The sequence below is a fragment of the Mastacembelus armatus genome, chromosome 5, assembly GCF_900324485.2.
Source record: "Mastacembelus armatus chromosome 5, fMasArm1.2, whole genome shotgun sequence".
Lineage (NCBI taxonomy): Eukaryota > Metazoa > Chordata > Actinopteri > Synbranchiformes > Mastacembelidae > Mastacembelus > Mastacembelus armatus.
In genome coordinates this window covers 376,668-403,169 of record NC_046637.1, presented here as the reverse complement: position 1 = coordinate 403,169, position 26,502 = coordinate 376,668, and the positions used below count along the sequence as shown (strand labels likewise).

General features: G+C 44.5%; 1 protein-coding gene across 1 annotated transcript in view; it reads left to right on the top strand.

Annotated features, from left to right (window-relative positions):
* Positions 1-26,502, top strand: part of grm7 (glutamate metabotropic receptor 7) — a 164,148-nt gene that overhangs the window by 123,973 nt on the left and 13,673 nt on the right. Inside the window, exon 8 of the mRNA XM_026306234.1 lies at positions 13,526-14,461. Within this exon, the coding sequence (XP_026162019.1) occupies positions 13,526-14,461 (936 nt within the window). The remainder of the gene's footprint in view (positions 1-13,525; positions 14,462-26,502) is intronic.

Below are 26,502 nucleotides of genomic sequence, written 5' to 3'. Positions count from 1 at the left end.
ATTATTCACCTCAATAGCCCCCGGTAAGCCAGATGTGGCAGAGCTGTTGCTATTAGGTGTCCCATTATTGCTTCTTTCCCTCCATCCTCATAATTCCTTTGAGTGTATTCTGTAGTGTGTGTCACTCTCCACCTTACAGTGGAGCTATTAGTGAAACTATATGTTCAAGCGTGGCAGTCAGACTAATGTGATTTAACCAAGGTACATGTGCTGATCTTCTTAGGCAATTTGAGGCGAAGGCACAGGAGAATATTTAGAGGATTAGTAACCTTTGTTTCAACTGGTTGCTGCCAATAGAACCGAAGAAGAAGATCCCAGCCCTGCGGGGGGTGTCTGCCATGTTACGTATGGATGAGTTCTCCTAACGTGCCTCACTGACATGCATGATCTGCTCTACATGTCCTGTTCTGCCATGTGGAACAGATGTATTCAAATGACTTCCTACAAGCGTGTAATCCTAGAAAACCAGAGCTGATTTGAGGTTTTACTTGTTTCAAATGTGGAAAAATGAAGTCAAGTGTTTTGGTTCTGCTGTTTTCTGCATAGTTCCCTGCTGCTGCGGTCTATGGGTCGGTCAGGCGGCAGCAGTTCGGCTGTTTCTGCTACAGTGAGACTGTCCCAGTACCAAATCATGGGTCATGTGTATGCACAGTGTAAATTAGCAGCCCAGAGACCAGGACGCTTCACATTCGTTTATGGAGAAGCTTCTGATGGGCAGTTTAGGAGCTCAGGGGGTTCACACCGGAGCCTGGTCCATGTCCCTGACTGACAACACACACACAAACAGCAGGTCTGATGGGAACAGCAGGACACTCAGGGATGTGGAGTCTTTGATTCTGTGTTTCCTCGTGGGTTCATCTTTCTAACATGCAGCCGTGAGTTTTCCCTGTGATCTCGTTCATCAGCACCAACAGCCTCGTTCAGCAGAGCGTCTGTATTGATTTTGTATGTGCTGGGTGATGTCCCGTCCATTTATGAACCTGCAGGATGTGTCTGGGTCCTTCTCCACATCTCTAACAACAGACCTGTGACCAGACAACGACATGAGCCGCTGCTGGTCTCTCTCTAATCTGACTGTACAGAAAGGGCTGCTGTGACGGGTCAGTGTGGTCCTCTTATCTGAGCACCCTCTCAGAAATGAGCCGCACAATCAGCAGCGACCTGCAGGCCCAAGGTCAACCTGCAGACACAGCTCAGGGCCCAAGTTTAGCTTTAGCTTTTCTACAGTTTGACAGATTTCTCCAGTGAAACGATGAAAGGTGGGACCAGCTACACTGTAGGTTTAAAATACTGAATAAAAAACATTCTCTGCCATGAATCAGTGTCCTAAAAATAATCATAATAATAGTTCATGGGAAATCAAACCTGGCAGGGGAAGCAGGGAAGAGCTGGATTACTGAGTCAAAGCTGCACCACGGTGTAATCTCAGAGCTGAGTTTGTATTTATGATGCAGGATTAGAGGTTCATTTATCAAATGGCACTTTCTGATGATGACTCTGCTTGACACAAAATCCCGTGTTTGAAAACGGTTTTGGTATCAACCATTTGTTGATATCATTCAACCAGGGAAAGACAAATTTATGATGAAAGGACCTCACCTGACCATCCTCTCGCCTCACATGCTGCTGGAGAGCCTGGTTCTTTCCATTTCGTTCTTTTCCTTCAGAAAACACATGAAGGGTTTTTAAAATTCAGAGTTATAGATTAAACCATCCCACAGTGTGTAAAGTGACTGATAAAAGCATCAGTTGATTCATTGATTCTTCAATCAACAGAAAAATAAACCTGTTTTAAAAAGCTTTAAAAAGTGAAATGTGCTCATTTTTAAGGAGCTGAGTTTAAATATGAGCCTCAAAAAGCTGATTGGCTGCACTTTCTAAGATATTCAGCCATTTCCTCTACAAACCCCCGATGACCTTTCACCCACATCTCCAAGTCACATGACCCTTTGTTTTGGTCACCATGTTGGACGCGTCAGCTGAGATGTTTGTCCTGTGGATCCAGGGTTCATCAGTGTGTCCTGTGCTGTGGGAACAGCTGAGTGGACTTGTCATGGACCATGACAAAGCGTCAGTATTGGATGGAGCTGATCACATCCGGATGGTGGAACTTTAGGGACAGACGACCCCGATGTCCTGATACACGGTCCGACAGATGTACCAGACGTTGAGCGATTTGTCTCATTGTGTCTCGTCTGCGTTCACATGATGGTCTAATACATCACAGTCTGCTCTGGCTCAGCTCTGCCCACACATCCATCCAGGAGAACGTCGTCTTCACGGAACCACATTTGTGACAGCACAAGGTCTGGACCCGTCCGGTACATCGAGGGGTCATGTGACAAAACTCCAGCAGTGACTGAGACGTGAGAAGCGAGTCAGAGGGAACACAGGTCACTGAGAGCAGACAGTGAGAAAGTGGGAAGAGATGGAGGAACAGAAACTCATCTTATGTTGGTGTATTCATGGCGTTATGGATGGAAAATGAAAGGTAGGAAATTGTCCCTGAAACTGCCCAGACAGGGGGAGACTCTGGATTCTGGCCTTTCTCTGACCCCAAGAGCCTGTTTGGTTGTTCTTGTCATTTTGGAGGCAGTTTAATAGAAGTGCATGAAGAGTGGGACCACGTCATCTCTGCCTCTGTGCTTTACTCAGTGGAAAAGAAAGAACAAAATCTGAATCTTCTGTGGTGTAAGAAAAAGATCAACTATAACAATATTTCACTGATTATGCAGCCCACTTCTTTAAACAGGATTAAATCATATTCGTGGAAACTTGTTTGCTCATGTTCGTGTATTGACAGGCTCTGCGAAGCTCGACTCAGAAATGGCAGCACATTCAAATACTGACTGACACGTTGTCACGCCCCTGCAGCGGCTCATACAGGCACTAAAAGGCTCCACCGCAGGAGAGACGGGTTCAGTACGAGAGTGAAACGTCTTTTATCCTAAACCTCACCAGGTAGTTTGTGTCCATGAAGCCAACAGTTTACTGGTGTCAAGTATGTTCACGCCTGAACGGGACCCCAGGGTGCCAGCACTGGAAGCTCTGGGATGAGGAGACATTGGAAATGCCATCTTGTCATCAGACTGGGCAGATAAAACCTGAAATGAAGAATTTAACAGGAACCATTGACGGTTAGAAGGTTTTTGTAGCCATTGAGAAGTTTGAGCATAACTCCTTTGGGATTTAATAGATGTAGTGGTCCTTTGTCAGACATTCAAATATTTACCAGGTAAAATAAAAACAAAGTTAATTGGCTCTGGTTTAATGTGTTTTGATGGATGTTGCAAACATCCCTGGAGACGTCCCCAGGTACCTGCCTACTGCTCTTAAAATGCAGATTCTGAGTTCAGCATCAGTTGAAGACATGTTTGAGACATGTTTTAATGAATAGCTAATAAGCTAAAAGGCCGTAGGTTTGTTAAAAACCAACTGTTCAAAAACCTGCTGCTGTTTAAAACACAGTTTGTGCCGATGCAGAGCTCGTCTCAGGGAGGATGCTCTGATCATTTCCTCTGAGCAGGTGTGACATGTCTACAGACAGAACTATCATGCGTCAGGGTGGCAGGACTCCAGGACCTCATCGCTGCTCATGGATGGAAACGGCTGATCTGATGTCGGCATCGATCAAACGGACCAGAGACGAGCTCACGTGTAACACACATGCATGTGTCTTCATACACGTAAACACACACTTCTACAAAATGAAGCTGCTGCATTTTGTCAGCGATAGGGAAGCAGGATATTTGGACATTAATGCTGCACATCTCATCTCTGGGCAGAGCAGAAAACACATTATTCCTGACGATAACCGAAACCTCATCTGCTGTAAATGATCATTTTCTTACAAATCATTTGCAGCTAAAAAAAAAAACATGCAATATCTTGCTAATGTTGTTGCAGAAAACTGGCTCTTTACTCTGGATTCAGGCTCATTTTTCAAACATGTCGAAGCTGCTGTTCAAAGGCAGAGACGTCTCCAGTGAAATGCACTTGACAGTTAAAGGTGAATCTGACCCAGCAGCAGTTTTATCTGTAATGGCCCTGGAATCTCTGGGCTCGGCTCAGAAATCTGCTGCTGCTTGTCTTTCATGTCTGAGAGCCGGAGCGAGATGGAGAGCAGAGATTGTGATGAGCGCTAAGCCTCATTAGAAGAGCTGTAATTTGACCTTGATCTCTGAGAGAGCGATTCCTCGCAGCCCTGCTCGCTGTGTCTGATGAGCCAGACGGAGCAGACGGACGTGGCCCTCAGCAGACACGGGCGGCACCGAACCGGTCCACGAGGGTTAATGGAGACAGGGCGACGCTGCTTCAAGTCCTTCCACTGATTAGCTGAGAAAATCTGGCACTGGGGTAAACTAATGTTCCCTCTGTCCTCATTTCGACTGTCAGGGAGCATCCAGAGTGTTACGCACACACATCCTCTTCTCCACGACCATGAAACTGATTTTATCAGCTGTCTGTCTGCTGTTGGCCCATGATGGCTGCTGGGCATTGACAATAAAACACCAAGACACTTAACGTCAGAGAACATTAAGTGAGAAACATACAGAGTCATTTTAGACAATAAGTTGAACTGGAAATCTCATTTTAGATCGACTTCATCTAAAATAGCTAAAAACATTGTTGGCAAAGTAAGACACCTCCATCACAGCACAAGCTATGCTTCTGTTAGCCTTTGACTTATTAGGATCTTACTTTGTCGGAACCACACAGAATCCTGTCAGTGTGTTCAGATCCTTCCCTTTATTTAGGACTATTTATTACTATATTTCCACAACTTCAGGGTTATTTCAGGGTTTCACTGGTCATACCTGCCAAACCAAGAACTTCAAATGTTCAGTTTAGGATTTCTAGTCATGATCCTACACGTCACAGTGATTCTGTGGACCAACCCCAGATACTTAAAAAATGTACCTTCTATTCTGAACAACGTATATTCAGGTTTGTAGAGATCAGTGCATCACTGTTGATTGGACTTTTTGCTGTTGCGATATCCTGACACAGACTCTGGCGTCTGTGTAAAAGGGGCGGGGCTTGTGGGTGTGATGATTTGATGATATTTTTGACTCGCCACTGATGGCTCCAGATGTTTGACAAGAGTCAGAGTTCAGTATCTACGTACTACGACATAATACTGGGGTCTCTGTCAGACACAGGTTTTGTTTTAGTCACCCGATCACTCACATCCAAAAAGAACAACTATTACACTGAGCAGAAATTATTTCCACTCTGCACTTGTCTATTATTTATATACAGTATAGATACACATATAATCCTGCAACGCAACTGAGCTGAATATAATTATTAAACTTTTCTTGTTTTATCGAGCTGTAACTTTTCACTGAAGGGTTTGATCTGTCTTTTATTCAGATTTATTCAACACCTGAATGTGAGAACAAAGCCAATTTCTCACCTGTTCTGGGAAAGCACCACGCTCACACCCTGCTAATGTGTTTTCATTATTTCCTTTAAAGTAACCCTGAGTCACAGCAAGACTGCATCGTTCAAGACTTCAAATTACAGTGAAATCAAAGAGCTGCTGTGAAGTTTACGTCTAATGTTGCCTCTGGGATTATGAGAAAGGCTTTTCTGGGCTGCAGATAGTTTCCTCTCAGTATTGAACCAGTTTGAAACCTTTGTCTGTTCTCAAAGTGTCTGAGTGGATTGTAGGAGAGAGCAGCGTCTCTTGTTACATCTTGTCCTCAGAACAAAAACTTGTAGGAAGTTTTAAACCTCCAAAACACCATCGTGTTGAAATGGCTTCTTAAGCTGTGCCACATAAAGCAGACGAGTCAGGAATAATGTTTGACTTAATTACACTTTCTCTAAATTTAACCAAGCTGAGCTTTGATGTGGAGGTTTTCTGGAAAACAGAACTTTCAAAAACATTGTTAGCTACCCAGCGGTACATAAAGTACTTCAAATTAGAAGTATATAAGGTAGTTAACGTCAGCTACCCAGCGGTATATAAAGTACTTCAAATTAGAAGTATATAAGGTAGTTAACGTCAGCTACCCAGCGGTACATAAAGTACTTCAAATTAGAAGTATATAAGGTAGTTAACGTCAGCTACCCAGCGGTATATAAAGTACTTCAAATTAGAAGTATATAAGGTAGTTAACGTCAGCTACCCAGCGGTATATAAAGTACTTCAAATTAGAAGTATATAAGGTAGTTAACGTCAGCTACCCAGCGGTACATAAAGTACTTCAAATTAGAAGTATGTAAGGTAGTTAACGTCAGCTACCCAGCGGTACATAAAGTACTTCAAATTAGAAGTACGTAAGGTAGTTAACGTCAGCTACCCAGCGGTACATAAAGTACTTCAAATTAGAAGTACGTAAGGTAGTTAACGTCAGCTACCCAGCGGTACATAAAGTACTTCAAATTAGAAGTACGTAAGGTAGTTAACGTCAGCTACCCAGCGGTACATAAAGTACTTCAAATTAGAAGTACATAAGGTAGTTAACGTCAGCTACCCAGCGGTACATAAAGTACTTCAAATTAGAAGTACGTAAGGTAGTTAACGTCAGCTACCCAGCGGTACATAAAGTACTTCAAATTAGAAGTACGTAAGGTAGTTAACGTCAGCTACCCAGCGGTACATAAAGTACTTCAAATTAGAAGTACGTAAGGTAGTTAACGTCAGCTACCCAGCGGTACATAAAGTACATCAAATTAGAAGTACGTAAGGTAGTTAACGTCAGCTACCCAGCGGTACATAAAGTACATCAAATTAGAAGTATATAAGGTAGTTGACGTCAGCTACCCAGCGGTACATAAAGTACTTCAAATTAGAAGTATATAAGGTAGTTAACGTCAGCTACCCAGCGGTATATAAAGTACTTCAAATTAGAAGTATATAAGGTAGTCAACGTCAGCTACCCAGCGGTATATAAAGTACTTCAAATTAGAAGTATATAAGGTAGTCAACGTCAGCTACCCAGCGGTACATAAAGTACTTCAAATTAGAAGTATGTAAGGTAGTCAACGTCAGCTACCCAGCGGTACATAAAGTACTTCAAATTAGAAGTACGTAAGGTAGTTAACGTCAGCTACCCAGCGGTACATAAAGTACTTCAAATTAGAAGTACGTAAGGTAGTTAACGTCAGCTACCCAGCGGTACATAAAGTACTTCAAATTAGAAGTACGTAAGGTAGTTAACGTCAGCTACCCAGCGGTACATAAAGTACTTCAAATTAGAAGTACGTAAGGTAGTTAACGTCAGCTACCCAGCGGTACATAAAGTACTTCAAATTAGAAGTACGTAAGGTAGTTAACGTCAGCTACCCAGCGGTACATAAAGTACTTCAAATTAGAAGTACGTAAGGTAGTTAACGTCAGCTACCCAGCGGTACATAAAGTACTTCAAATTAGAAGTACGTAAGGTAGTTAACGTCAGCTACCCAGCGGTACATAAAGTACTTCAAATTAGAAGTACGTAAGGTAGTTAACGTCAGCTACCCAGCGGTACATAAAGTACTTCAAATTAGAAGTACGTAAGGTAGTTAACGTCAGCTACCCAGCGGTACATAAAGTACTTCAAATTAGAAGTACGTAAGGTAGTTAACGTCAGCTACCCAGCGGTACATAAAGTACTTCAAATTAGAAGTACGTAAGGTAGTTAACGTCAGCTACCCAGCGGTACATAAAGTACTTCAAATTAGAAGTACGTAAGGTAGTTAACGTCAGCTACCCAGCGGTACATAAAGTACTTCAAATTAGAAGTACGTAAGGTAGTTAACGTCAGCTACCCAGCGGTACATAAAGTACTTCAAATTAGAAGTACGTAAGGTAGTTAACGTCAGCTACCCAGCGGTACATAAAGTACTTCAAATTAGAAGTACGTAAGGTAGTTAACGTCAGCTACCCAGCGGTACATAAAGTACTTCAAATTAGAAGTACGTAAGGTAGTTAACGTCAGCTACCCAGCGGTACATAAAGTACTTCAAATTAGAAGTACGTAAGGTAGTTAACGTCAGCTACCCAGCGGTACATAAAGTACTTCAAATTAGAAGTACGTAAGGTAGTTAACGTCAGCTACCCAGCGGTACATAAAGTACTTCAAATCAGAAGTACATAAGGTAGTTAACGTCAGTTCCACCTTTACCAGCTCCAACATTAAAGCGATCAACACTAATAATATCATTCTGCACAATGAGTACTTTTACTTTGGATACATTTGGATGATGGTACTTTTCTACTTTTACTGCAGTAACATTTGGAATACAGTACAGAGGATTTTTACCCTGTAGTATTTCTATTGTTACTGCAGTAAAGGAGCTGAGTACTAGCTGAGTACTACAGTGTTACAGGGTCGTAGTTGAGTCTGATGAGTCTGTTTCTCAGTCACTTCCTGTCACTGATCCACTGTGTACATTCAGCTTCACGCAGCGTCGCAGGGATCCGGGCCACTTATTTCCTTTTCCATTCAATTAATCAATTTAATCATGATCCACAGTCACAGAGTTAATGACTGTGCAGCCATTAATGGGAAGGAAACCAGACTGTGTGTGTGTTTTTGTGGTGGTGTGGAGGTCTCAGCTGACTCAGTTGAGAGATGCTTGAGTTTTGACGACTTCTATAATTGCCGGAGTCGTGATGCACGGTGGATGCTGCAGTGTGGAAGGCTGAGCGCGAAGGCGGAGAGTCACACTGATTTGCATTGTAACATTGCAGAGAAAATCATCTCTTTTGCTTTGTTTTGAGGTTGTGAGTGAATTGGAACAGCTGAAGCACTGAATTGAGGTTCAGCCGCAGAAAAGAAACATTCATAGTGAGGTTCTCGCACAAATGCTTCAACTTCATACAACAGGAAGTGAAGTTCATAAATACTCGCAGTGGAAAATCTGCTGACAACACATTAAACACAAAAATATGAGAAAGAAGCAAAAGAAAGGACGGCACCAAAATAAGAGTCTCTGCTGAATCCACATCACAACATTAAACATCTAAGCTTCACCCTCATGGTGCCGCTGGAGGAAAAGAGGATCGGCAACATTATCATCATCCCCAAGACATCATCTGCTCAAAATGTGGACAATATCCATCAAGTAGAGACTGTTGTACTTCAAGATGTGCTGGAAAAAACTCATCATCACTGTGGTTCTGATCACTTTCATTCAGAATCTGTAGTGTTGAATCTGTAGAGTCAGAAGGTCTGGACCAAAGTGCTGGATCAACAGACCAACCAGCACAAAGTCATCGGTACAGCTTCATCCACATTAGCATGGCTATAGCTAAAGTTTGAGATGCCAGAAAGTACCCACAGTACTACACTGAACCATGTGTGAAGATTAAACTGTGCGTTTTATGATGTTATGTTCATAGTTTTCTAGAGAAATCAGAGGACAGAATCTGTTTCCGTGCTCCGGTGCCTGATCAATAAATCCTGCACTGGCTGCTTGTCAGGACTGAAGCTGTTTCCACTGCGCTCAGCTCTAACAGCAGTTTGAGCAGAGATCCAGTGTGAGAGGTTCCCAGTATAAATACCAGAGTGTGAGCCTGTGCAGCAGCAAACAGCAGTGTTGGTTAGTGATGCAGACACTCCCTGTGTGAGGAGGGGAAGCTGCACTGTCATGGTGCTGGGCACACACAGCTCATTTGTCTATCATCATGTCTATCAAAGGTGGTGTGTAGTGCAGGATAGGTGGCACCTACAGATCCACCGGGAATTTTCACAGGTTTCCAGAAAGTGCTTTATTTTTGTAGTAAACACCGACAAGCTTGTGGAGAGATGTTAGGCTTCTTGTCATCTGTAGTGTTACTAGAAAAAGTCTTTTCATCAATCCAAAGGAAGGAAGTTGCAATGAACGGAGGAGGGAGGATGTTGTAACACGTGCTGCACATTGATGGAGAATGAAAAACACAGTGATCCAGGTTTTAAGAGCAGTTCACTGCAGCGTCGGGATCGAAACAGAGCAACAAGCTGCAGGGGAAGCAGTGGGGGTGTGGAGCATGAAGACTCAAGGTCTTAAAAAAAATCAGAGATGGAGCCTGTCTGGTTACCGTGGCAACGGCCCATGCATCCCATCACTGTTTACCTCAGAGTATTTCACGGCGAGCTCCGGGACCGGGGCCCCCTAAAGGCTGGATAATAAACTGCTGCGTAGGAGGAGGAAGGAGCTAATGAGCGCATGGATGAACTGCTCCCTGCTAACGGTTGGTAGACCCGCCCACATGCACCAAACGTTAACCCCATTTGGTTAAATTTAATCCCTGGGACGATTCCTGTTATTGGTGATTAATTTTCGAATTTTATCGGCAAACAAACATGGGCGCCCTGGGTGATGCTGAGAGAAATAAGGCAGCAACAGAGGCAGAAAAAAGAGGATGAAGCAGAAAAAAACAGGACATTGTTGAACGGGACACAAACGAAAGAGACGCTGTCCTTCCTCCACTATCTGCAGACCCAGGACAGATTTCTCTTTCAGGTTCCTCACAGGTGCTGTTTTTGTTGTAGACAGTTTACAGCGTATTTATTCAGACTGCAGCGAATGTCAGGCTGGTTTTAGTGCTCACCTGACCCACAGCCTACAATGACATCAGGGTGGGCAGACGGTTTATCGACAGCAGAGTCTGACAGCAGAGCAGAGCAGGCGGCGGAGCAAAGGTCTGCCTGGGACTGATAAGAAAACCACAGGAACCGAGGTAGACAGAGGCCGACAGAAATAGAGACAGAGAGGAGAGAGGAGGTGGTTGTGCACACAGAATTCTCTGTGGAAGAGAGAAAGAAAATCAGCGCTCCTCCTTTGGCTTTGCAGCTTCTTGCTTTTCTAGTCCTTTACTCCTCTGCATTCTCTCTAGCTGAATATTTTCTTTTCCAGTCAGAGGTTTAACACCACCAGCTGTCTGATCTGACTGACACTCTCCTCCCAGGAAAAACAGCATCAAACAATGATATTTGTTTTTGTGCAAGTGACAAAGTATCAGCAGGAACAGCAGTTTCTTTGTGCATGACCACTGTCGCTCTGCAACCATGTGGTTATTACTGGAACCAAGCTCCCTGACCAATGCGTATTGGTTTCTGTGTCTGAAGCTGGCCCACTTTACCTGCACTCAGGGAGGACACCAGTTTCCCTACAGGGAAATGAACTGGTGGTCCTGAATACTAGAGCACCCATTAAGACCAGATCATACACAGCAGCGTCACCGCTCCTCCTATGTTTTAATCTGTAAGATAAAGTCTGTGTCCGTTCTCCTCGTTTCATGCCATCTTTCTGACAGATTTAATCCCTCACTCACACCAAGAGGAGGGGGAACATGTGGACTCTTGTACGAGCACATAGACGAAGATTTAAGACCAGAGAGACCTCTTGTCTGGATTTCTCTACCAGCTGTGACACCTCTTCAAAGACCTGAGTGAATTATTGAGCATGCTGCCGTGGCTGGCAGCCCTCCTGACCGCTGCCAAGGCGGGAAGACAGATGGTGTTTCCTTTTGAATGATTGACCAGAAGTCGCTCCTGGCATTTTGAGTCCCATCTGAATCTGCAATCTGAAATCCTTTTGGATTTGTGAAGCCATGAGTCATTTTATAACCGGGTGCCACTCTGCCACTCATCAACTCTGTAAACTAAAGCTTGTTCCTTACGAGACCAGTCAGCCTGTAATACATTTCGTATTGTAAATGGGCCAGCGTAAGTCACCTGCCTATGAGCTACGGCCGAGGAGAGGCAGCAGGAATTTGTGTCAGTCGGTCACATCGTTTTGATGGTCCGTGTGTCGCTGTGCCGAGCTCGATAAAGAGCTTGGCATGCAGCGGACTAAATGTGCGGGTGATGGATGGATGTGTGGAAGCAGAGGCTGATGGATGTGATCAGAAAACCATAATAGAGAAGGAATGCAGTAAAAGAAAGAGGGTGACATGCAGGAGATGTGTGGGAGGAGAGAAATGCTTTCCTCTTGTTCAGCATTGGCCTGCTGCATTTGGGAGAGAGCGAGGTTAGGGGGCGCTTTCGAGTCTGCTTTTTTGTTGTGGTCCTGGATTCTCACCATAACCAAATAGAAGCCCTCAGCTGCCTCAGGCGGTTAGCTTGAAGCTGATCAACTTGGCTTTTTGGTAGCACACAGGGAGCCTGAGGACAGTCTGCTTAATTGGGGGGTGGTGATAACATGCAGTCTCCTTGTTGTAACTTCCTTTGCAAGTGTCAGCCCTGGTACCTAGAGGCTAAGACTGATTCAGATCATGTTTGGTCTGTATAGTGTTTGAGGACGTCCTTAGCTCTGTCTAACTGATCAGCCCTGGGTCACAGCAGGATTAGAAATCCCTACCGGTTCTTCCAAGTCCTGCAAACTCAAAGTAGCTTTCAGCCAAAATCATCAAGTTCAGTCCACAGTAACAGGAAGTTTGGCCACTATCAGCAGAACTCCATCCAGGGTCTGGGCAGAGATTCAACACAGGCCTGGACTGATTTCCACAGTGTTTTCTCAGTTTAGCTCATTTCCAATTTCACATATTAGCAACTGAGAATTATATATTTGAATACGTCTGACTAATCTGATCTGGCCCCTTTCAAATGGAAGCTTAAGCTTGATCTAATATCTGTAAAACCTCATTCCTACCTTCTAGAGGTGTAGTGGTGTGTCATTCCACAGCCCTTTGCTTAAAGCCTTTTCTAACTAACTGGAGCTCAAAGTATTGCTTTATAAAAAATCATTAGGTAAAAGTCTTGATATAATTTATTATTTGTGATCAGTGTGTTAGCAGCATTTTACTGTTGTCATTTTACTATTGTCTTTGCTCAGGCTGGACCCAGTTTAGCTACTTTATACTGGCTAGTTCAGTCTGTATCTGTTCCTACTGTAAAGAATCTAAGTTCACATGCAGCGCGTCACTGAAGTGCAGCACTTGTACCTAGTTGAACGTTACGTAGCTGCCAGTGTTCAGTCTCCTCCCTCCTCATATGCCACATGGTCCCAATAACTAGAACGTGTCAATAACTACGATGAGCAGCGATGCAGGTGGAATTTATCTGTATCGATGTTCCACTAATAGAGTATTCATTACTCATTAGCAGCAGTCAAGCTGTCCAATCAATGCGACCTTTACTTTAGGAAGAAGTCAGAGCAAAAGCAAATGCCTTGTTTAAGACCAGCAGTACGCCCGAGGACATCAAATCAGAGCTATAAATCTGAGAATGAGACGCCATAACCTCTGTGAGTCGATATCTCTCGACATCATTATTTAAAATGGGTTTTACAGCATGGTGAAGTTTGACAGTGTCTGGGATATGCTCCCAGTCCACCAGAATGTCTTGGTTTCACATGAGTCTTTGTCCCCAGCTGGTTCCGGTGGAAGAATATGTGACATTTTTCAGCATATCTCATTTTGGCGCTGTTTATAGATACGACAGGATTGTCCAGTAAGATTCTGGCAGTCAGACCATGAGACCAGTATAGAAAAAGCCCCATATGTTTCATGTTTATATTTGATGCATCTTGTCCTTTAGAGTTCACAGCTGGCCTTCACTTATAGCAGCCACTGAATCTAACCTCTTCTCCTGTGCTCTCTCTGCAGATTGAGGACATGCAGTGGCCTCGGGGGGAGCAGGAGATTCCCACCTCTGTCTGCAGCCTCCCCTGTAAAACTGGTGAGAGGAAGAAGGTGGTGAAAGGCATGCCCTGCTGCTGGCACTGCGAGCCCTGCGATGGTTACCAGTACCAATACGACGAGTTCACCTGCAAACTCTGCTCCTACAACATGAGGCCCAGTGCCAACCGCACATCCTGCCAGCCGATCCCCATCATAAAACTGGAATGGTATTCTCCTTGGGCAATGATTCCGGTTTTCCTAGCAATGCTCGGTATCATCGCTACAATCTTTGTGATGGCTACGTTCATACGGTACAATGATACGCCGATCGTCCGAGCATCCGGCAGGGAGCTGAGTTACGTCCTCCTGACTGGCATATTTCTGTGCTATATAATCACGTTCCTCATGATTGCCAAGCCAGATGTTGGTGTGTGCTCGTTCAGAAGGATTTTCCTGGGGCTGGGAATGTGTATCAGCTACGCCGCTCTCCTCACCAAAACCAACCGCATCTACCGAATCTTTGAGCAGGGCAAGAAGTCGGTGACGGCACCCAGGCTGATCAGCCCCACCTCACAGCTGGCCATCACCTCCAGCCTCATCTCGGTCCAGCTGCTGGGGGTGTTGATCTGGTTTGGGGTGGATCCGCCCAACACCATCATAGACTATGACGAGCAGAAGACCATCAACCCGGATCTGGCACGAGGGGTGTTGAAATGTGACATCACTGATCTTCAGATTATCTGTTCTCTGGGTTACAGTATCTTACTGATGGTGACATGTACTGTTTACGCCATAAAGACCCGCGGCGTCCCAGAGAATTTTAACGAGGCCAAGCCCATTGGGTTCACCATGTACACCACCTGCATCGTGTGGTTGGCTTTTATACCCATCTTCTTTGGCACGGCACAGTCTGCAGAAAAGGTAAGAACCTGATGAATGTGTGGATGGATCACAGACTGGATGAACTGCAGTGTGTGTGGATGAATGATGGACAAATAGACGGATGGATGATCTTTGCATGAAACGTGTTTACAGAAACATGTTTATTATCATCTTGGCTTTTCAGTTTTTGTGTTGAGGCATGGTTTGTCACAAAACGTTTTGGACTGAGATTTGTTAAGATAAGACATGTAGCTGTTCCCTAAACTGGGTGTGAGATGGATAGGGAAAGGCAGGGAACGAAAGTGCTGACAAACATGGACCTTATTTATCCAGCTCATGTTTTCTTCATGTAACTTCATGTTACAGTGTAAAGGAGATGTGCTAGTGTAATGTATTTATGAACAGTGTTATGGTCTATGTTTACTGCTCACATTACACTTACTGTAATATTCTGGCAGGAACGTGATGTTTGACTTTTCTCTTACACACTCTGGTGTACCAGGACCAGCGGTTGTTAAGATCAGCAGCCACGATCGGTGCTTAGACCTGCAAGGACAAACCAGTGTAGTGCTGACTCTGTATTTGTTAGCTACCCCAGGCCAGAGTCTGGCCGCTCTTAAAAGTTCAGTGAATGCATTTTAAATTGTCATTACAGTAGAAAATGCTGTAGTGAAGACAGTTAATCTACTTAAAAGCCGATTTCAGTGGGTTTTATTCTGCAGCCTTATTAGCATCCCTGTTTCCCTCGCTTTAAAACTCTGACATTACAATTACCAGTGGCCAACAAATCACAATAGAGCAAAAATCTGTCAAGCGGAGCATTACCGCATCATTCATAATGGATGACTATCAGTGTTGTGTGCCACTTTATCAGTCTGAAGGCTTCCGGATGAGTCTGATCTGCTGCTGGAAAAAAAATCTCATTCCCACAGACAAAAGCTTTCATATGAAATGAAAAACGAAAGATAAAACAGATCAAACAGGCAGTTATTATGTTCTTGTTTTATTTCACTAGTGTAGGAATCCAGTTGAAATTGAATTCCTGTGTCGCTGTTAAAATATTGCATTAAGAGAGTGACACATTTCTTATTATTTGTTTGTTACATCCTGAGGCGTTGTTTGTTCTCGTCAGCTTGGTCCTGATGAGGCAGTTTCCGTGTGGAACCTTAATAAAGGACGGCAGCTGCCTTCCCCAGGTGTGGAGCTGTGTTTGCGTTGGTGGTTAAACCCCTCAGAGCCTGAGCGAACCTGGTGTCCGTGTTGTTTTTGGGTAACAGCAGGTTTTAACAGCTCCCAGACGCTGACGTGATTAGCTCATTTTCACTGAACACCTCAGGCCCGAACAGAATGTGGCCGTGATGTGAGGAAAGTTATAGGATGTAGGAAAGTTGTTAGAAAAGTTTAAAAGGTCTTTACAGTAACTGTGTGACCTTTATGTCTTTTCACAAGTTTGTGGATACTAAACACAATGATCATGTACATGCAGACCCCAGTGAAACATGCAGGGCAGTCTTCAGGGCAGTCTTCAGAGCAGTCTGCAGGGCAGTCTGCAGAGCAGTCTGCAGAGCAGTCTTCAGAGCAGTCTGCAGAGCAGTCTTCCGGGCAGTCTTCAGAGCAGTCTTCAGAGCAGTCTTCAGAGCAGTCTGCAGAGCAGTCTTCCGGGCAGTCTTCAGAGCAGTCTGCAGAGCAGTCTGCAGAGCAGCGTTAATACGCTTCAGGAAAACCCCATCATGCAGTGCAACAGTACATAATGATTATGACAGTGCTGCTGAAGTGGGTGGAGCCCCCACAGATACTCACAGTAAAACCTGTCATGTAGTAGTACTGCTGGTTTTCTTACTAATCCAAAGGAAACCACAAAAAGCTGTGTTTGCCTTTTAATTAAGGGATAATCAAGGTTTTACTGACTGGAAACAGCTGCAGTAGATTTTTCTTACAGTCAAACTCACACATTTCTCCATAATTCACTTTTTAAAATCTGTGTTCTCTTTGCTTCACACTTCACACACACAAGACTTTAAAACCTCCAGCAGCTACCAGCTTAACAACAGCTGGCGGCAGCACAGCGCCTCCATGAATATGTTATTATTTTAGGTTTGCCCAAACCAGGAATGAGACCTCTGCATTTTATTGTGCTCCCCTGCAGTACACAGGGTTGTGTAAATGAAACCGAAATGCTCCACGATGCTTTAGTAGATTTATTTTTCTGCACTAAAGCCATTCCAACAAATCAGCAGAGAACCATTCTGTACTGGAACCCGGCATTCTCAGGGCCACAGGCCTTATTTTGGGGCAGACTTCCTCCAGGTTCACCTATTGGACAAAGCTCTGAATCCATCAGTACACCAGCACTCACACTTTTCCTGAGTGAAACCCAAACCTGAAACACCACAAGTTCGTTTTCTGTGCTTTTCTGTGCTTGGACATTACCTGCTGTGGCTGTTGAGCTGTCTTTAAACCAGGACCAGTTCTGCTTGGTCTACCTGCAGACAGTTAGTCCTGGTGCTCTGCAGGTAGGTTGTTGTCAGGCTGTCTCAGTGTCTCTATTTCTTAATGTGATCCCAGATCAGGCTCTGCAGCACGAATCCTGCTTCTCCTGCTCTGTACCCAGTTCTTTAGGGCTCTGCTGCAGGTCTGGGCTCAGGGTCAGGCTGCAGGCTCAGTCTGGGGCTGTGCGGTCTCATTTAAAGTAACTGATTAATGAATGAACCTTTTTCCAAACAGCGTGTGTGCAGAATGCACTGGAAATACACAGAGGTTTGTTGGTGGAGGTGCTTGAGTGAGCAAATAGTTCTTGACAAACTTGTTTTGATAAATAATTTGTGTCACAGCAGATGTCTCTGTGCTGACGCTTGCTGTGTGAGGTCAGAGCAAAAAACTGTGTATTAAACTGTAAAAATAACAAAAAGACAGTGTTTCTTAATGCGACGAACTCCTGCATTAACAGCAGAGGTGTTTTTATAGGGATGAACATCCCTCTAATGCCAAAGGTACCAGCGACTGAATTCTGCTGCAGTGCTGTAAACCCAGCCAGAGGCAGAGATTAAAGGGCCTCCGATGCTCCCTGAGGAGGGTGTGTGTTATCAGCCGCCCAGGTGAGAGTGTCCGGCCTGTCGCTGTAAGCTCTGGAGTTTGATCTTGGGCTGAGTCACTGGGAAGACTAAGCTCCTCAGCTCTGCTCTCAGCTTTAAAGAGGAGGATCAGGGTAAGCCTTCTGATGGACTGCTGTCCTGTCCACAGGGATACACTTGTCCCCCTAACCTGCTTCTGGCCGACTGCTGTAAGCTGCTGGTCTCTGAGCTGCCTGCCAGCCCTGAGAGTTCAGATCATTATTAGTAACATCTGTATGCAGGAACAAAAACCTGCAGGTTTTCACAATCAGCTGCCTGCCAACTGTAACCTGTGAGGAGAGTGAAGTCCTGAGCTGTTGTAGTTTATAGTGCATTTTCCCTCCACAGTGACCCTACAGTGATCCCAGTGCCGCCAAAATGACCCCACAGTGACTACACTAACCATGCAGTGACCACAGTGAATGCATTGACCATAAGGTCACCACACAGTAACCCCGCAGTGACCCCACAGTGACCACATAGTGACCACACATTGGGCCCAGTGTCCCCAGGGACCCCACAGTGACTACACTAACCATGCAGTGACCACAGTGAATGCATTGACCATAAGGTCACCACACAGTGACCACATAGTGACCACACATTGGGCCCAGTGACCCCGCAGTGACCCCGCAGTGACCCCGCAGTGACCCCACAGTGACCCCACAGTGACTACACTAACCATGCAGTGACCACAGTGAATGCATTGACCATAAGGTCACCACACAGTGACCCCACAGTGACCACATAGTGACCACACATTGGGCCCAGTGTCCCCGCAGTGACCCCACAGTGACTACACTAACCATGCAGTGACCACAGTGAATGCATTGACCATAAGGTCACCACACAGTGACCCCACAGTAACCACACAGTGACCACATAGTGACTGCAGTCACCATAAAGTGACCATGCAATGACCACAGTGACCCCACAGTGACCACACAGACCACACAGTGACCACACAGTGACCACAGTGACCCCACAGTGACCACACAGACCACAAAGTGACCACAGTGACTGCACAGTGACCACACAGACCACAGTGACTACATTGACCAAAAACAATAACCAGTTTTCTGAGCTCGTTGTGACCACAAAGAACAGGTCCAGTAAATTTACAGTGACCTGCAGTAAGTTTACAGTGACCGACAGAGACACACCAGATTTTCCTCTCTGGGTGAGGTGAAGGATGACATCACTGAAGTCGTTCTGGGACAGTGATTTTACTGTCATGTGACTTCAGTCATGCACATCAGTGTGAATGACTGCCTGCTCTACTCGTCTACTCTGTTCTATGCTGTCTTACTCTACCTGCTGTACTCTATTCTACACTACTCTGTTCTACTGGATGAAGCTAAGACACTTTAAAAAACTATTGCTGCAGTTTTCAGGAAAGACCACACACAGTCATAACTCTGAAAACAAATCTGGACACAGACCTCAAACACATATTCTTACAGTCAGAACCCGCCTGAGAACCCTGCTGTTTTTCAGTTTCCTTTAGTAGGACAGTGATAGGTTCCCTGTAAACTTAGAAACAGTGAAACACATAGATCAGTGTTTATTTGTACAGTGTGTCTTTGTGCAAGTGTGTTTTTGTGTGTGTGTGTGCCTTTGTGTTTCTTTCTTTGTGTTAGTGTGTGTGTGTGAGATCAGTAGCAGAGTGGAGAGGTGACATCCTGGCCTTTGCTGCTTGTCATTACCTACCTGTCCAAAGATGAGCAGAATACAAATGAGGAGTGAGGAAGAAGCTGCACACACACACACACACACACACGGCGTTCATGTATAGAAAAGACAACTGATACTGAATATCAGGACAGTGAGGTTGAATCAGACTGAGATGAGGTTTCCATGACTCCTCACTCACCGTGTGTAGTAGAGACAATAACACCGTTGGTTTTATGGATCTTTGCTGGTGATTTCGTGACCTCACCAGACACATTATACTTGTTCCGCCCTGAAGCTGCAGACGTGATTGTGACGCTCTGGAAGAGGATGAGCTGTGGAGGAAGAGCGATGGTGTTCTTCCGTCCCGCTCGGGGCGGCTGTAAATCCTGCTGCACCGAATCTCTTCTCACAGTGGCTGCTGCTGCAGGAATGCTGAGCACCTGCAAGAAAGTTTGGCCGGCAAAGGAAAAGTTCCAGAGTGGCTTTCCCACAGATCCGGTACATCCGGATTAGCGGGCATAATGCTGAACTTGGCTTTGCAGTCATATGTCAGAATGCTGTTGCAAAGGCTCTGGCCTGTTTAGTGTCCTTCCCTTGAAAGTGTGGCTACGCCCTCAGCAGTTCTATAAATGCCACGGAGGAGTGAGGGAGCTGAGAGCACCATAATGTGCGATGGGGGCAGAGGTCACGAGGAGACCTCTGCAGGTCGTAGATGTGTGCACGAGATAAAGCAACAGATTTACAGTCTGGACAGTATAATATATATAATAATATGAGAGAGGGCGGGAACAGACCACAGCACCTCCCCTACACAGGAAGAGTTAGCAGCTAGGAGGGTCAATGTGTAGTTCATGGTTCGGGTTTGTCAAACCCTGAACGCATCACAGTTATTAACCAGGTCATGTGTTGTGTTCACTGACTCTCCTCTGTGTACAGCATAGATTTTTAGCTCTTATCAGTGCTAATGCTAACAGAGGAGCTTTGAAATGAACGCAGACACAAAAATCACCCACATCAGCATCTGATACCAACAAAACTCTGAGACCACGTCAGCAGAGTCCAGCTCCAATTCCACTGGAACCACTGAGTTTCATAGTAAGTTACCTCTGAAAATACTCTGAGAAGCTTGACTCAACCAAAGCAGCAGATTTCTGAAACGTAAGTCAGCCCCTTGTGTCGTAGCTCGCTGTCGTTGGTGTGGATGACAGAGACTTTGTTTAGAGACTTGTTTATGTAGTATTGATGTGCAGCACCACCTCTGATCTGCATCGATTATTTCACCACCTGTTTACAAAAAAACGCTAAATCCATAAAAATGACACTTTGGCTCCTTTTCTCCTCCCTGTCATCAGTACGAGCTGGAGTTAAACGTCTCAAACGTAAAAATACGTAGATGTGAGAAGCCTGAGCTGCTGTTTCTGTCCTCGGAGGATCTGAGGGTAAAGTCAGGCCCTGAAGCACACACTGGAGCCCACATACGACTGCCTCACGTCACATACGAGGCTCAAGCATGTTTAAGGTTGTTTCTCATTTGTTTGAAGCCTCAAACAAACCTTTACACCTCAGTTTGAACACACTCAACTTTTCTGTGTGAAACACACGTGTACACCCACATCTCTGTGCTGCTGTGCAGGTTTTGTAATATCAAATAATGCTGAGGGATTAGCCTCTATGCGCTTAACAGTGTGCTATTCTCATACTGATAAAAGCTGTTTGCTGTAGCCTGAACAGGGATTTGCTGTATCTGAAGGTGTATTGTGTGGATTCTCTGATATGAATGCAGTGGCAGACTCATTCAGGACTTAGTGCAGTGAGAATTAGCTTTCGCCTCTTGGTTGCCGGTGACTGGCAGCATGTACAGCAACAGAGAGGTGAGATGTGTGAAAGGCCACAGAAACAGTTATACTCAGGGTCACACATGTAAAGATGTTAAGAGAGACCAGTGGAAATCCAGCGTGTCTGATCCTCCATCCTGCTTGTGGTTCACTGAGTTGATAAAACTGTAGCTCAGGTCACGAGTTTTCCAAACCTGACCGATCTGCTGCTGCGATCAGCTCGACCACGTCATGTCCGTGACTTCAAACGGTCTGTGGCCTGGCAGGAGTCCGGTCAGGGTTTGATTCAGCTGATTTTGGACATCACAGTCAAATTGTTGGCTGGATCCTGATGTTTTTCTGGATTTCTTCAGGTGTCCACATACTTTAGTCCATTGGTTCCCATCAGACTGCCATGTCTGTTTCCTGTTTTCCCACGTTTTGAAACGACACTGGTCGGCCTGTATAATGAACGTCATAAATCTGCTCGTTCGGACCAGGAAGGCACCGGCGTCTGTCTGGTTACTGCGGCTGAAAGATGGCTGCTGTCAAACTTGAGCTGCTCTGAAAATGTCAGCACCATCTGCATGGAATTTAAGAAAACAGGAACGAGAAGTGTTTTGTCATCACGGGTTTGCCCTTTAACGACCTGCTTGCTGGTGCGAGACTTTTATTGGCATGGACTTTTAATGGAGACCTCGTGTATACGGTGACGTCCTAAATGCTGTTTCGGTGTCGACATCCCGCTTTTGTCTCGTGTATCGAGACATAAAGACTGAACCACTCTGACATGTTAGCACTTCATGAATAAATCAGCGAGAAAAGTGTTTTCGTTGCAGAGCAGCTCATTTCCCAGGGGAGTCATGCGTCTCCTTATGCAAAACGCCAAGGTCAAACAGCCGAGACATGCGCTTGTCATCAAGACTTGAACCGCCACGTCCGACGAGATTTACCTGTGTGTTCTCCAAGTGAGTCCATGGTGCACAGAGGCAGGATGGAGGAGGAGGCCAGAGGGCAGCATAATATTTGCAATGCTAATGTCATTTCTCTGTGCAGCGTGTGTTTTATGGCATCCATTAATGTTTGTTTTCCACCTGTCTGTCGTCTCCTCCTCCGCTCTCTGTGCCTGTCGTCACTTCTTACTTCTCGTCTTCTCTGTTTGGTCCTCACCTCAGCAAGAATCTGCTGTTTGCTTCCACAGGTGTGTGTGTGGGAGAAGTATTTAGAGTGGCTTTAATAAAGACTTTAGTACTACAAGTGTTAATGCACAAGTCTCACTGTAAATCCCATTTAGTTTCCTTTAAAGGAAGCTGAGGCTTTAGGATGAATTATGGTAATGCTGTATTTCTGTATGACGAGTGCTGGGCTTTAGAGTGAGATTTTCTGTCTGCGCACACACCTGCAGCACAGCGTCTCTGCTGTAACACCTGTCCTCACGAAGCTCATGGACTTCCGGTGTTGGCTGACTGTGTCAGGAGGTTATGAACTCAGCTCTATGTTTATTACTGAGCTCAGGCCGAAAGGTGGCGCTGTACTGGCTGTACTGGCAGGTGAACAGGCAGAATTTAAACTGGATGTGTTGGAAAAATGTGATGGGAGACGACAGGATCAGAGCAAACAGGTGTTTTTATCGTCTGTGTGATGTTACGTCACATTTGAGTTGATTTCAGTGTTAGTTAAACGAGCTGGGAGCTTTTTGTGTCTCATCAAATACTGTCTCCTGAGATGAAGCCCCTTGGTTTTTGATTTCCTGATCATATCTGGTTGGTTAGGAACTATCGTTCTACAGCACAGTGGGAATTCTGATAAGGTAGGACAAAGTGTTTGGACACTGCGGTGCAGTGGACAGATGTGACCCGGTGTCCACAGTTCGTTGATGCAGGTGTGGACAGAAGGTCAGAACCCACAGAGTCTCTGAAACGTTTTGTCAGTTTGCCATGTGCAGCTGCTGCACGTCAGGAACATGAACTCTCATAAATCACCTCTGCAGATACTGTGTGGAGTCTGATGCTGCACGTTTGCATTTGCAGCTTCTCTCATTTTCATAAATCTGAATGGACAAGTCTCAAAGTTCTGCCGATTTGTCCTCGTACTCCTAGAGAACCCGTTTGTGTGTTCTCAGATTGTTTTAGTGAAATCCTGGAGCAGGAAGCAGCAGTGATGCTCATCATCAGATCAGTGTAAAGCCAGAGCCTGTAATAATACTAAACCAACATCGTCTCTCTGATCCTGCCAAGACTCAGTGATTTCATAGTGAAAGACAAAGTCGAGGAGCCCATGATATTTGTTGTTATTATAATTTATAGTTATTTCAGCCTGTTCTGGAAATCTGTTTCCCAATGTTTCTTCATTTTCCCCTTTCCAGGTTTGTCAGGATTCATTTTTGTGCATTTTTAATAACATTTCAGGACATAAATGAGCAGACGTGTCGTCCACCTTTATCTACTACATTTAAGAGCAGAACTAACCAGTAACTACTGGTAACCATTTTAAAGCCTCTGTTAAATGTGACACTGCACATATACGTCTCTGTAGAGGTTATTTTTGTGAACATCAAACGAGCCTCAATCAGGCCTGAATCAACCAATCAGCATGCAGGGATCATGGTCAGTTAAATCCCTGGAGACTTCGTTGTTGTCCAGCTGGAGTATGAGCAGTTTTTCCTTTTGAGATTCAAATCATACGAATACGATGCTGTTCTCTGTACTTTTAGCACATGATTTTATTACATTTTATTAGGACAAATACCTTTTTATCTCGATTTTGCAACTCTGTCTTTGAACCACTGAGGCAGTTGATGCTGCAGATGCTGGAACCTGTGATTTGTGACTTAGGGCCATATAAATGAGGCTGACTATTTTAGACTATTTTCCATCGAAAAATGGAGCGAAAGCAGCAGCACTTAGAGAAAGCTGGCCACCCTGCTGTGTGGAAGCACAGGAGGTTTTCTATCTTACAGAGGGATTTGTGTGCAGGGTTGGAGAAGAGGAAGGATGGTGCTGGTGCCTGTTTATGTCTGAGGTAACAGAGATGAAAAGAGGCAGAGTGATGGGGACAGACAGGCTGAGGTGTCAGTGTGCAGCAGCTGTCCATCCAAAGTTAACGCCTAATGCTGTTGAGCTTCAGCTACACTGCTGAGAGTTCTGCTGGGAGTTCTGACTGCTGGTCCCGAGTATCACCTTTAAATTCACCTCGCCAGCCAGCCAGTCAGCAGGTTTCAGTCAAATGTTTCTCTGGCCTCCTGTGTTCGTTTTGAGGAGCTGTGTCTTGGGTTAAAATCTTTAAGTCCTGTGTTTCTGAGCCGTCCACCCCACATACGTCACCTGACCTCATCATTACTACAGTGACCACGTTGTCAGTCCTAATAAGCTGCTGCCACAGACGACACATCGTCTTAGACCCTCCTCTCATCTTTCCTCCTCCTCTTCCTCTCTGCTGAACGAGGCGAAGCATAAACCCAGCCCCCCCCCTCCCTCCAGTGGCGCACAATAACAGTCATTACGATAAACACCAGCTGCCGTCGTGGCTCAGACTGTGTCAGGTTCAGACAGAGTCCAGGTGTGAAACCACTTGCTTTACCTGGTGCCACTGAACAGACTGTCTGCAACTTTAAGACCCCCCCCCATCAGGAACAGGGGTTGGGGTCACATAGACCTGAGCTCCAACACCATGTAATGTGGTTAAACGTCACCAGCAACATCATCCCCCCGACTTTCTCTGACGAAGGTGTATTGATTATATGCCACACACAGTGTGTGTGTTTCTGCACTTAATGCAGATAAAAAAGCTCAACACACACACACACACACACACATACACACAAATCTTCAAAAGTCTCATTTTCTTTGAACGACAGACCAGAGAATTCTGATTCACAATGAAGTAGCAGAAAAGCAATAAATGTCACAGCAGGAACTAGAAAATGCTTTGCTGAGAAAATAACTGAAGCGTGTAATCAATTATCAGAATGGCTGCTGAAAAAATTGATCAACTAATCACTTCACGTCTGCACACATTCATTCATATTATAGGCACGATCCTGCAGGTCATCTGTTGAGGGGAAGTCAGGTGGTGTCATATAGAGAGCGACTGTGTGCAGGTGGAGCTGAGATCAGCTGATTTTTACATAAAGCATCATTTCCTTTCCTGCACCTGAGCTTAGATTTGATCACAGGAGGGGAAAGTAAGTAAATACTGACCTCACACTCCAACTGCTTTTCTCAAAAACATCCAATAATCTCATAAACACAACACAAAGGATCAGCTTGGTCCAGCAGCGACGTATAGACACTGGGTACGTGCACATGCAGACACACAGCCCGACAAGCAGCAGCATGATTAATGACATGGTCGAATGCAGCTGCTCGATGTGTGTGAGGAAGCTCCAGCAGAGGCGGGGGAGGAAGATGGGAGGCTATTTAAAGACTCAACCTGCAATTGTTGCTGTCTTCGCCCAACAAGTGCCACTGAGGGATTGGGGGGGGGGCACTTCCTGCAGCTGAAGAGGTCAACAGGAAATAATACAGCGCTTTTATTGTCTTATTACACATGGTGTCTGCTGTCTGATGGTTCAGGCGCTGCGTCCACATGCAGATCTCGAGCCTGATCGAGCCTGATCGAGCCTCATGCAGTTTTTAAATGAAGGATTTTATTATTAAGGGAAAACAAAATCCAGTAAATATATACACAGCATGGTTAGCATTAGTTAATGGTTAGCATTGGTTAGTAGTAATAGTTAACAATATTGGTTGGTAGTAATAGTTAATGGTTAGTATTAATGGTTAGCATGGTTAGCATTAGTTAATGGTTAGCATTGGTTAGTAGTAATAGTTAAGATTGGTTGGTAGTAATAGTTAATGGTTAGTATTAATGGTTAGCATTAGTTAATGTTAGCATTGGTTAGTAGTAATAGTTAACAATATTGGTTGGTAGTAATAGTTAATGGTTAGTATTAATGGTTAGCATGGTTAGCATTAGTTAATGGTTAGCATTGGTTAGTAGTAATAGTTAAGATTGGTTGGTAGTAATAGTTAATGGTTAGTATTAATGGTTAGCATTAGTTAATGTTAGCATTGGTTAGTAGTAATAATTAACAATATTGGTTGGTAGTAATAGTTAATGGTTAGTATTAATGGTTAGCATGGTTAGCATTAGTTAATGGTTAGTATTAATGGTTAGCATTAGTTAATGGTTAGCATTGGTTAGTAGTAATAGTTAATGGTTAGTATTAATGCTTAGAATGGTTAGAATTAGTTAATAGTTGACAGAATTGGTTTGTGATTAGTATTAATTGTTAGCATTAGTAGTAATAGTTAACAGTATTGGTTTGTGATTAGTGTTAATGGTTAGTATGGTTAGCATTAGTTAATGGTTAGTATTGTTAGTAGTAATGCATAATGGTTAGTATTAATGGTTAACATTAGTTAATAGTTAGAATTGGTTAGTGGTTACTGTGAGCAGTGGTTAGTATTGGTGGTTAGTG